The 12,985-nt window shown below is 37.1% G+C and overlaps 1 protein-coding gene across 2 annotated transcripts in view; it reads left to right on the top strand.

Annotated features, from left to right (window-relative positions):
* Positions 1-11,378, top strand: part of LOC131162560 (protein SET DOMAIN GROUP 41) — a 32,779-nt gene extending 21,401 nt beyond the window's left edge. The window contains exons 3-4 of one of the 2 annotated variants that reach the window (XM_058119173.1): positions 9,521-9,619; positions 10,375-11,378. In XM_058119173.1, the coding sequence (XP_057975156.1) occupies positions 9,521-9,619; positions 10,375-11,337 (1,062 nt within the window). In that variant the 3' untranslated portion in view covers positions 11,338-11,378. The remainder of the gene's footprint in view (positions 1-9,520; positions 9,620-10,374) is intronic. The other variant, XM_058119174.1, reaches the window with a different exon arrangement.
* The last annotated feature ends 1,607 nt before the right edge of the window (positions 11,379-12,985 follow it).

Below are 12,985 nucleotides of genomic sequence, written 5' to 3'. Positions count from 1 at the left end.
CATGCCCATAATCTTAGCAGAATTGGTGTAAGCTATCTGGGTGCTGGCATGCCACTGTCCTTAACCCAGGTGCATTGGATCTGACCAGAAAAATTTCAGGTGTCCATTATATTTGCTCCCTAGTATTTAGTTGAGTAAAACGCATGAAACACTTCTATAGCCTTTTCTTTCATTTTTTTTTCCTGCTTCATTTTCTTCTCCACAGATTTTTCCTTCCTCTTTCTTGTTCTTTATCACCTTAGTTTCACACCTTGCTTGCATTGTCTCCTCAATACTTCTATTCCTTCTGTGAGAGTTGAGACAATTTCTTAGGATCTCTTGTAGAGATAAGCTAAAATTGGACTGTCAGAGACCATACATTAGGGCTCCATTTCTTACATAACATTGTGTGGATTTGACTTCCTCATTCATATTCAGTATAATTTGTAGATGCCACATTGAGTCAATTATCAATGACACCCTCCTAGTTTCCCAGTGCATTAAAAGAAACTTCAATGGCTGCAGCCTAAAAGATGTAGTTGCCTCTATTCAACTTAATGGAGGCTATGTGAATTTACTATTGAAAAGGTAGCATAACAAGTCTGGTACTAGTATGCAGAGCACACAAAACACAAGCATGAAATGCACTCCAAAGACTATCTTTTGCTTTTTGCTGCACAGAAATTATCAACAGAATGTCACAATCTGCTCAAACTGTTACTTGTGTCTTCTAAACCTTGTTGGACAATTTATTTCACAAAATTATAACACAAAAGGTAAAGAGCAGTGGGTCTTCACATCACCAACTTAAGACATATAACTTAATGAACTATCTTGAGAAGGGTTTATAGTCAAAATATGAATAAGAAGAAAGTAAGACAGTGCAAACAGTCTGTACTTTCCACCACGAAATTGCAATAAATCTCAAATAACAGCAAATCAACCAAATAGAAAAACCAAGCATGAAAGAACCTTTCCCACACCAAACAGCACAGAAGCTGCTGAACAGATTCAAATTCATAGAAGTTGAAAATTGAACATCAAGATGCATATAATGATTAGGTTTAATGGACTTCCAAAGGGCTTCAAACTCTCAAGTCAACTGACCTACGTTTACTGCATCAAACCACCCTAAACTGGGCATTTTTGGAGCCCACCCTGTCAGTTGTTTGTACAGTGCTGACATCAGTCCTAACAGTTGCTTATTTAGGTTTGCCTCTGGTTCACTTCCGCAGGTTTTTGATAATGATTTAGATGAAGTTGGTCAAGACAAAGATGGGAAGTAGTAGGAGAAAAGAGGAGGAAACTATGACTATGGTGATGATATGATGATGATATCTGTTCTTGCTCTATGTCACGTTATAATATAAAATACATGATAAAAGTAATTAGTTGTTTTCTTCTTCCCTCCTTTATATTTTTATCATAACTACAGCTCAATTACAAATAGCCCTCAGATAATCTTCATAACATCAATAATATATTAATAAGATAGAACTTTTTGTATTGAGACTCAGTGGTAGATGTGATTTGTAATGAAATTATGAAACCGGACTCTGGGCACTGACCTAAAATGAATATATCTGAATTGAAACAGAAGAAGAGAGGAGGAAGAAAAGTAAGAATGGAAGAAAGAATAAGGATTTAATCAGTTAAAGAGAGAGCTGCTGGACATTCCAGATTTTATTCGTTTTTTTTTTTTTTAATAAACATAGAGAAATACAAAAGACTGAAATACCCTCTAGAATCCAGGTATTTCAATATCTCAAAACTACCCCTGTAGTCATGCACTTTTCAACACTCCCTGTCAAGTAGCAACATACTAATCATCCATGCCCATCTTGGAAAAAAAACGGTTGAAACATTACTGTAAACAACAATTTTAGTGAATACATCACCCAATTAGTAAGAATAATTAACAAAGGGGGTATTGACAATTTTGTGCGTCATAGGATCTCTGGCAAAGTGGCAACCAACCTCAATATTTTGGGTCTCTTGAAACATGAGTTTGCTAGCAAGATAGATGGCCGCTTGATTGTCACAAAACATATACATAGGCTTGCTGACAGCAAAACCGAGTTCTTGTCTTGATGACTTAAGCAACATCATTTCACAAGAAGTATGAGGCATGCCTCTATGTTCTGCTTCGGCACTAAAGCAGGCCACAGTTGTCTCTTTCTTGCCTCTCCAAGTGATAAGATTTCTCCTAAAAAAAGCATAAAAAACAGTGGTTGACCTTCTATCATTATTAGATCTAGCTTAATTTGCATCAGACTTACCAACAAAGGAAATATTAGGTTGAGTTAATGACAAATTAAGCTTGCCAATCAGCCTTCTGTCATAATGTTTATCATCAACATCCTTTCCATTCTCACTATAAAGTTCTGCTTTAAGCGTCCCAATTTTTTCCAGTAAATCTAGAACATACTTTTGTTGAGATAAGTGAAAATTTTTTTTAGATTCCTAACAACCTTGGTGCCAAGAAAATATCTTAGAGCACTCAAATCCTTCATCATCGGGACAATAGTGTTACCACCTTTGTTTTGACAGAGGATGGATCCTCATGATCAACCACATTTATTTGATTGCCTTCTATGTTGGTCATCACTGAAGCACAAAAGCACCTTCTTCATTCAACTGTCTAATATTCATAATTACATCCCATTACCACTCCGTTGTTTTATGAATCCCTTCTCATCATAACTCATCCAAGCTCCTTTCAATGAGAAGCAACTTCTTTTTCTTATTCTTTTCTTCTTGTTCTTCTTCTTCTTCTACTACTACTACTACTACTACTACTACTACTACCACTACTACTTCTATTTGGTACTTTTTTAGATTTTAATAAAGGAAGGTAGATTTTGTGAATATGAACATGACTGATGGATTCTATGTAGAAGCTGCTTTGATGGCTTAAGCTTTCATATCTTTCGATTTTAATAAAGGAAGGTAGATTTTGTGAATATGAACATGACTGATGGATTCTATGTAGAAGCTGCTTTGATGGCTTAAGCTTTCATTTCTTCCTTTTTGTTTTCTTCTTCTTCTTTAGCTTCTCTTGTCATTCTCATTCTTTGAATATTACATAGGCAGACGGATGCAATTGCCAATTTTCTTGGACTTATTTGCCCTTTTGGCCCTTTTGTGGTTCATGTGATAGGCACTTGTGGGAACCCTGGATAATGGAGCAAAGCAGGGGTAGGTTAATCATTACTTTTCAAATTGTGGTGCGCAAAGAGCATTCAACACAGACCACATGGGGGTAAATTGCATTTACGCACCTCCCTCGATGAAGGCATCTCTTTTGGATTGGTTTTTTGTTTTTTGTTGATGATGTTGCTGTTAAATAAAGATCCAAAGAAAATGATAAAAATGGCTTTCAAAGGCCCGCGAAATCCTTCATCCATCGCTCCAAGGCTTGTGAAATTCGTCTCAAGGATGATTTGCAACTAATGAAACACGGCACTAGGTCTATTTCGGAGTACACTCGAGCCTTCAAGGCTCTCTGTGCTCAATTGACACAGGCAAGTACACTAGTTCCTCTGAGGTATCAGCTTGGAATTCTTGAGTTTTCCATGGTACAAATGATTCTCACCTCGTTACCCTGTTTTTCCGACTTGGTGCCCAAAGCCGAGAGCTTTGAGCTCTTTCAAAAATCATTGGAACTTGCTTGCCCCGCCCACTGCGTCATTCACTGCTACCCATCGCCACCTTGCAAAGACGAACCCAAGGTCCAATTTCAACCGCACTCAGTAAGGCCAAATTGGCGGCTATGGACGAGGACAAAGGCGCTTCTCCTCTAGACGCGTTTCCGTGTTGCCAAATATGCCGCATGGAGGGTCACTATGCGGATCGATGCAGCAAACAGTATGATTGCCATGGTCATGCCTCTGAAGCTCAGCTTGCTGAAGCCCTCACCTCCTCATGTTCCATCTTCAGATATAAGGCATTGGATTGGTATTTAGATACAAAAGCTTCGGCCCACATGACTTCGACTCGATCCAACTTGGATCAGTCCATTTCTTATACGGGCAAGAATTTTGTTATTGTCGGGAATGGTACGTCCCTACCCATCACCCACACTAGTAAAATTTTCCCTTCTCCTGATTTTCAGTTGTTAGATGTTTTGGTTGCCCCTCACCTCACTAAAAATTTGTTGTCCATTAGTAAATTAATGTCTGATCTTCCATTATCTGTTACATTTATTAATACTTTTTTTATTGTTCAGAATCGCCAAATGGGAAGGGTGGTGGCAACTGGTAAATGAGATGGCGACATATATGTGCTAGAACGCGGAATTTATGCTTTTGTTTGTCCTCCAAAATAAATATCTTCATGCTTTGTATGATTTATGATATGCTCTCCCTGGACATGTGAATCATTCTGTTATCTCTCTTTTGAATAAAAAATGACAATTTATCTTACCTCTTTATTGCCATCTCCTTTATGTACATGTCAAATTGCGAAGAATTGTCGATTGCCTTATACTCGTAATGAATATCGATCATCCAAAGTGTTAGGTCTTATTCATTGTGATATATGGGGCCCTTCTCCTATAAAGTCAAATTTGGGTTTTGCATACTATGTTTTATTTGCTAATGATTTTTCCTGTTTCACTTGGCTTTACCCATTGAAATTAAAATTTGTCTTTCATAATACTTTTCTTCAATTTCAAAAATTTGTGGAAAATCAACATTCTGCCCATTTAAAAATTTTTCAAAGTGATGGTGGTGCAGAATTCACTAGCAAGTGCTTTAAAGCACACCTTTGTACCTTTGGCATTCATCATCAACTCTCTTGCCCATATACACCCATCCAAAACGGTCATGCCGAAAGGAAACACCGTCATGTGACTGAGACAGGCCTGACCCTCCTTTTCCATTCTCATGCTCCTACTCACTTATGGGTTGACGCTTTTAGCACTGCTGCTTATATCATCAACCATTTGTTCACACCGCTTCTCGGAGGTAAGTCCCCTTTTGAGCTTCTATATGGTTCCTCTCCTAATTATGAAAATTCTCATCCCTTTGGTTGTCATGTTTATTCTTACTTATGTGATTACATGACTAAAAATTTTTTCCCTCGTAGTATTCCTTGCATTTTTATGGATTATAGTTCCTCTTACAAAGGGTTTCGTTGTCTTGACCCCACCACCTCTACACTTTTATATTACTCGACATGCCCAATTTGATGAGAACCACTTTCCCTTCCAACATATTTCCCAGGCTCAACCATATCCTCCCTCCACATCTCAAAATTTCTGGAACCTAGTCTTCCCCATACAAACATGCCCATACCTTCTCCTGCACCACCTTCCCTACATATTCCTCAAACCGGATCCATCCCGTGTATTATTTGTTCTGATTCAGTGGATGAGTCTTTGCAGGCAGCTAATTCTCATATAGGTCCATCTCTGCCATAGTCAGACCTCCGACTGGTTTTTCCTGAGCCCAACACTGAGTTGCCTATCATTGCCCGCACTCCTATTGTAGAGCCCCCATTAGGCTCCCATCCTATGCTCACATGAGCCAAAGCCGACATTTTTAAGACCCGTCACCCGGCGCATTTCAGCCTTGTGAAATCCTCTGGACTTTTTTCTGCTCTTCTTGCATCCACTGAGCCAAAAGGATTCAAATCCGCTGCTAAGAATCCTGCTTGGCTTGCCGCCATGGACAAAGAAGTCCAAGCCCTGCAAAATAATTGTACCTGAATTTTGGTTCCTCGACCCGCCAACACCAACATTGTGGGTTCCAAATGGGTGTTTCGGACCAAATACTTACTCAATGGATCTATCAAGCATCTTAAAGCCTGTCTTGTTGCCAAGGGCTACACATAGGTACCTGGTCTTGACTATACTGACACCTTTGGTCTTGTTATCAAGGCTACCACTGTCTGTGTTGTTCTCTTTCTTGCTGTGATAAACAAATGGCCTTTTCGCCAATTTGATGTCAAAAATGCGTTTCTCAACGACCATCTCATTGAACATGTTTGTATGGAACAAAATCCTGGGTATATTGACCCTCGCTTCCCTTATCATGTTTGTCAGTTGAAGAAAACTCTCTATGGCCTAAAGCAAGCTCCTCGCACCTGTTTCAGCGTTTTAGCTATTTTCTCACTCAACTTGGTTTTTATTGCAGTCGTGCAAACACATCACTCTTTGTTTTTTATAAGTAGTTTGGCATGATCTATTTGCTTCTCTATGTTGATGACATCATTATTGTAGGCAACAACTCATCTCTTCTAGACAGTTTTACTTGCAAGCTCAATTTTGAGTTCGCTACTAAGGACTTGGGTTCTCTCAGTTACTTCCTTGGTCTTGAAGCTACATCCACCACTGATGATCTTCTTATCAGTCAGCTGAAATATGCACGGGACATTCTCACATGAGCTCAGTTACTTGACAGCAAACCAGTCCACACCGCAATGGTTGTTTCCCAGCACCTGTTTGCTAATGATCCTTTCTTTTGGGATCCCACGCTTTACAGATCTCTCGTTGGTGCTCTTCAATACCTGACTATCACATGCCCTGATATTGCTTATGCTGTTAACTCTGTTAGTCAATTTCTACATTCTCCGATTGAAGACCATTTCCTCGCTGTCAAATGTATTCTTCACTATATTAAGGGTACACTGCATTTTGGCCTCACTTTTCATCCATCTGCTGCTCCTGGTGCTTTAGTTGCTTACTTTGATGTAGACTGGGCAGGATGCCTTGACACTTGTCACTCTACCTCTAGTTATTGTATTTATCTTGTCAACAATTTGGTGTTTAGGAGTGCAAAGAAACAACCTACTGTTTCTTGCTCCAGTTGTGAATCTAAGTCTCTCACTGCTGCCGAAATCCTTTGGCTCATGCATCTCCTTTGTGATATCAAAGTCCCTCTTCCATAGCATCCTCTTCTACTTTGTGACAACAAGAGTGCAATCTTCTTGAGTTCCAATCCCGTTTCTCACAAGCAATCAAAGCATGTTGAGCTAGACTACCACTTTCTTCGTGAATTTGTTCTCATTGGCAAGCTTCGCACCCAATATGTGCCTTCTCATTTGCAAGTTTTCGACATCTTCACCAAAAGTGTGTCCAGACCTCTCTTTGACTTCTTCCGATCCAAGCTTCACGTTCGTTCAAATCTGACGCTCAGCTTGTGGGAAGGTGTTGAGGATTCTCTGCCTTAATTCTAGGAGGATATTATGTATATACTTTTTTTTGTCTATCATCTCATTAATAGGGAATTGATATGTAATTATTCAATGTAATCTTTCAATTAATATAAATACACAACACTCACCACTTTAGAAGTGTGGTGGTTTTCAAACCTTCTCAACTATGACTATAATGATGATATGATGCTTGTTCTATGTCACGTTATAATATAAAATACATGATAAAGCTAAAAAAAGAGAGATGACCAAAGTAATTAGTTGTATTCTTCTTCTCCCCTTTATATTTTTATCATAATTACTGCTCAATTACAAATAGCCCTCAGATAATCTTCATAACGTCAAGAATATGTTAATAAGATAGAACCTTTTGTATTGAGGCTTAGTGGTAAATGTCATGTGTAATGAAGTTATCAAACTAGACTCCGGATGCTGACCTAAAATGAATATATCTGAATTGAAACAGAAGAAGAGAGGAGGAAGAAAAGTAAGAATGGAAGAAAGAATAAAGGGCTTGATAAGTAAAAGAGAGAGCTGCTGGAAACATGAGTTTGCTAGCAAGATGGATGGCCGCTTGATTGTCATAAAACATATACATAAGCTTGCTGACAGCAAAACCGAGTTCTTGTATTAGTGACTTAAGCAACATCATTTCATAAGAAGTATGAGGCATGCCACTATGTTCCACTTCAGCACTAGAGCAGGCCACGGTTGTCTCTTTCTTTCTTCTCCAAGTGATAAGATTTCCTCTAACAAAAGCTTAAAAAACAGTGGTTGACCTTCTATCATTATTAGATCTCGCTCAATCTACATCAGACTTACCAACAAAGGAAATATTAGGTTGAGTTACTGTCAAACTAAGCTTGGCAATCAGCCTTCTGTTACAGTGTTTATCATCAACATCCTTTCCATTCTCACTAAAAAGTTTTGCTCTTAGCGTCCCAATTTTTGTCATTAAATCTAAAACATACTTCTGTTGAGATAAGTGAAAAAAAATTTTAGACTCTTGGCAACCTTGGTTAGAGCCCTCAAATCCTTCATCATCGGGACAATAGTGTTACCACCTTTGTTTTTACAGAGGATGGATCTCCATGATCAACCACATTTATTTGATTGCCTTCTATGTTGGTCATCACTGAAACACACGAGCACTTTCTTCATTCAACTTTCTAATATTCATAATTGCATCCCATTAGCACTCCGTTGTTTTATGAATCCCTTCTGATCATAACTCATCCAAGCCCCTCTCAATGAGAAGCAGCTTCTTTTTCTTCTTTTCTTCTTGTTCTTCTTCTTCTACCACTACCACTACTACTACTATTTGGTACTGTTTTAGAATTTAATAAAGGAAGGTAGATTTTGTGGATATGAACATGACTGAGGGATTCTACCTTGAAGCTGCTTTGATGGCTTAAGCTTTCATTCCTTCCGTTTTGTTTTCTTCTTCTTCTTTTGCTTCTCTTGTCATTCTCATTCTCCAAATATTACACAGGCGGACAGATGCAATTGCCAATTTTCTTGGACTTATTTGCCCTTTTGTGGTTCATGTGATAGGCAGATGACTTGTAGGAGCCGTGAATAATGGAGCAAAGCAGGGGTAGGTTAAGTATTACTTTTCAAACTGTGGTGCGCAAAAAGCATTCAACACAGACCACATGGGGGTAAATTGCATTTACGCACCTCCCGCGAAGAAGGCATCTCTTTTGGACTCGATTTTTGTTTTTTGTTGATGATTTTGATGTAAGTAAAGATCCAAAGAAAATGGCAAAAGTGGCTTTCAAATACAAGAAACATGACTTCATCATTCGCTAACTTCGCGTTTGGTTTGCAGAATTGGGAATTGAAAATTAAATCAAGAGCATGCATAAATCAAGTGACAAATTAAATTCCATTCCATTCCTACCTGCCAAACGTGTAGTAAGGGCTTAGCTAGGCCCCTTGCTAATGAAGTCAAAGAATCCGCATATCTTGGAATGCGTATTTATCTTATAATGTGCATTTATATTATGGTTTAATTCCGTTCTATGGCTTGACGTACCTATGTATCTCATGGGAATATTAGTCCAAACAATCTTAAAGAACAGCATCTTGCCTCAAAGCTTACAGACAACACAACTTCCTAATATAATATCATAGAAAGAAGCCTAGAATCCTACCATTTGTATGCTATGTTCTGTCAATATTCTTAGTAACCTTAGTTTTATTTTCCATCTAGGATTTTTGTGGGTTTTCATTGTCTTCAAATTGTTTGTTGACTTGTTTGTTTCTGGGTCAATTTCTTTTATCCCATGCCTTTTAAAAAAATAAAATAATAATAATCTATTGTTTTGAACAGCTAGTTCTGTGGCGCTGATCTTGTTTATGCCCCCATTTATATTTACAGGCAATCAGGCAGTCAGAGTTGTGCTTAAAATATCGGTTTAACTGTTGCTGTAGGCGATGTAGGGCATTGCCCCCAGCTTATGTCGATAGTGCTTTACTGGTAAAAAGTTTCACAAAATGTGGACATAATTTGTTGAATTCAATGTCAAGATGCCTTATGAAGCATTCAAGGAGATTCTAACAGCAATCATTCGAGTCAAAATCTTTCTTTGCAAACTTTATGTTAGATTTAGTTTCTCTTGCTTGTTTTCTGCATATATAGCATTCGCTGGTGAATAATAATATGAAAGGTCCTACTTTCTCATCCAAGTTATGAAGTGTTCCACGTAATGAGGGTATCAAATTGTTCTTGTTTCTTGAGTTTTACCCCACTCCCTAAGATAGTTGACATATCTTGTTTTTCCTCTTCCAATCTCTTTTGATCCAGTTAGTGTGGTCCTATAATCATCTTTGTGCCCCTCGAAGCCTCATGGTTGTGCTATGCCTATCTCTATATCATAGATGGAACTGGAAGAAAATGTTATTGTAAACATCAGGATTGTGTTGTCCTCCTTTTATTTTCTTTTTTCTTCTCTTTTTTTCCTTTTGTGTTAATTATTTGTCCGTCAGTATATTTCAACTATTGTTCCTGAGCATTCTTGGTTGGTTGGCTGGTGTTGTCTAAAATCTAACCATGACACTGCAGTCAACATTTTCATCTAGGTCTAACTCCTCCAATCTGTATTTAACCATAACACACCACACCTAACCATTTTATTCCATCCCTTGGAGTTCGAAGCTAGTGATACCCGCACACACATAAAGAAAATGAGAGTTTAGAACAAATATTTACACTTTGGCAATTCTCCTGTCTAGGATGTTGTTGCTGTTGATCATGATTGTACCAACTTGAGTTCAGATCACACCTGCCACAGTGATGTGGCAATTAGAGAACTGGCAGATTACATGGATGATGCCATAACTGAATATCTCTCTGGTGGTGATCCTGAATCTTGCCGCAAGAAGCTTGAAGACATTCTTAGTGAAGGTACCCTTGATGAGCAGTTCAAATCAAAGAAAGGAAATATGCTGTTAAATTTCAAGTTGCGTCCCTACCATTATCTCTCTCTCAATGCATACACGACACTGGCTTCTGCATATAAAGTCCATGCGGGATATTTGCTGGCATCTCATCCTGAAAAGAATGGCCGTCAGTTGGAAGCTTTCAACATGACCCGAACAAGTGCAGCATATTCACTGTTACTTGCGGTTGCAACCCACCACTTGTTCCTCTCCGAACCTTCCCTGATTGCATGTGCTGCCAATTTCTGGACAAATGCAGGAGAGTCCTTGCTGAGTATTGCCAGAAGCTCATTGTGGAATTATTTTGTGGAATGGGATTCTTCACTTTTGAGTCATGACTGTTTCAACTGCTCATTGACGAGCAAATTTAGCTCGAGTTTGGTTTACAATGAAGCTGAAAATTCAGACCTTGAGGACATATCTAGGGAGTTTCATAATTGTATTACAAAGATTGCACCAGAGATATGGAGTTTTCTGCGACATGGTTGCCATTACTTGGAGACATTTAAAGATCCTACTGATTTCAGCTGGCCTGGCAAAACAGCAGATGCTTGGAACTCTTCTATTTCAGGTGGTAGGACTGGTGGAGGATATGAACCACTTGGATACTCCAACCAAGAAAGGGTAAATCTATTCAAGCTAGGGGTTCATTGCTTACTGTATGGAGGCCATCTGTTGAGCATTTGTTATGATGGCCATTCTTATCGGACCCGTCACATTGAAAATTTTTTGCATGAAGAAACTAAGCGGGACTAAATTTTTTTCATGAAGAATCTTTTATATCTCTGGTAATTTAGTATGTGGACTGCGTAAATTAGAATGGAAATGACCAATGCAAGACAAACTGGTCAAAACTTTGGAAGTTTGGGCCTTGTTTATTTGTGAAAAATATTTTTTTTAAGAAAATTTTTTAGTTTTTCAAAGAATATAAGCGTTTTAGATTATTTTTAAAATTTTCGCGATTCATATTAAAAAGATGGAAAAGCTGACTATTTTTTTATTCTTTATTTTTAGGTTTCAAAATAATTGCAAAAAGATAATTGTTTTAATTTTTTAAATTTTATATAAGGTCTTGACTTTGGATTTGTGTGGATATAGAAAAAAATCCTAACATGATCCATACAACTTAGAGTTCATGTAACTTAAAGATTCTAATTTCATGTTTCATGTTAACATATAGGGGTGTATTCGATTCAAGCTGAGCTGATATAATGAAATACTTGAATTCGACTTGACTTGTAAATGTTAAGTTTGAAGCTCGATTCGAACTTGATCTATCTCAAGATATTAAACTTGAACTCGCTCAATTAAAAGTTTTTAAAACTCTAGCTTAACTTAAGCCCAACTTGATTATAAATTAATATTTATATTTGTATAAATATATATATTGTACGTATAATATTAGATATGTTTATAAATTATGTTATATGACTCATATAAGATAAAAATAATAAAATTTAAAAGCTCAATTAAACTCGCAATTGGACTTTACTACTATTATCAAGTTTGAATCTAACTCTTTAAACTACTCAAATAAGTTGAACTTGTCTCGAACATGAGTATAATCAAGTTGAGTTAGGGGACAAGTTAAGTTTAAGTAGCTTGTGAATAGGTATGACTCATTTACACCACTACCCACATATGTATGATAAGAGTTAGAAATCTAGAATAATAATGAAAAGATGTTTTTCAAATTTTTTATATAAAATAAAGAAAATTGAAAAATAAGTTGGTATTTTTGCAATTATTTGAAAAATTGGAAATGTAAAAGTAAAACTTCTTTCACAAGTAAATAATACCAAAATTGATTGTTCATTTATTTTATACGAATGTTATAAAAGTAAGAATTTAACTAATTTTTTAAAGAAATAAAATGAAAAAATAAAAACTATTTTTAACAACTAAAACAGTACCTTAAATATGTGCGCCATAAATAGAGTATGCTCCTTGTTTTTATTTCTTGGCATAGGCATGTATTTCTTATAAATTATTTGTTAAGTGCTCTACTACAAAAAATAAGATTAGGGCAAGAGGTAAAAATGGAAAGAGAAAAATCGAGCAAACGCCCCCTGATTTTTTTTTTAAACAACATTGCACTTTTTGAATTCTTGAAAATTATTGAATTCAAGAGATATCACAGATAAGGAGAAACGCAGAAAACTAACAAAGGAAGAAGAAGGGATTGCGCAAAAGGGAGTCGCAGCTTTTGTATTTCATTTGCATGAGAAAACTCTGTACAAAAGAATTGATATATAAAGGAAAACAAAATAACAAACTTGTAGCCTCACATGCATATACAATTGGAATAACAGAAAGGGAATAATTCTAAACCAATCACGTGGGATCCTCTCTTATACTCTCACAGTTTCCAAATTCTGGTCTCTGATGCGTTGCCAAATTCTCC

This window comes from Malania oleifera, chromosome 8 (genome assembly GCF_029873635.1).
Source record: "Malania oleifera isolate guangnan ecotype guangnan chromosome 8, ASM2987363v1, whole genome shotgun sequence".
Lineage (NCBI taxonomy): Eukaryota > Viridiplantae > Streptophyta > Magnoliopsida > Santalales > Ximeniaceae > Malania > Malania oleifera.
The sequence above is the reverse complement of the archived record's forward strand: the minus strand, read 5'-3'. Positions and strand labels throughout refer to the sequence as shown.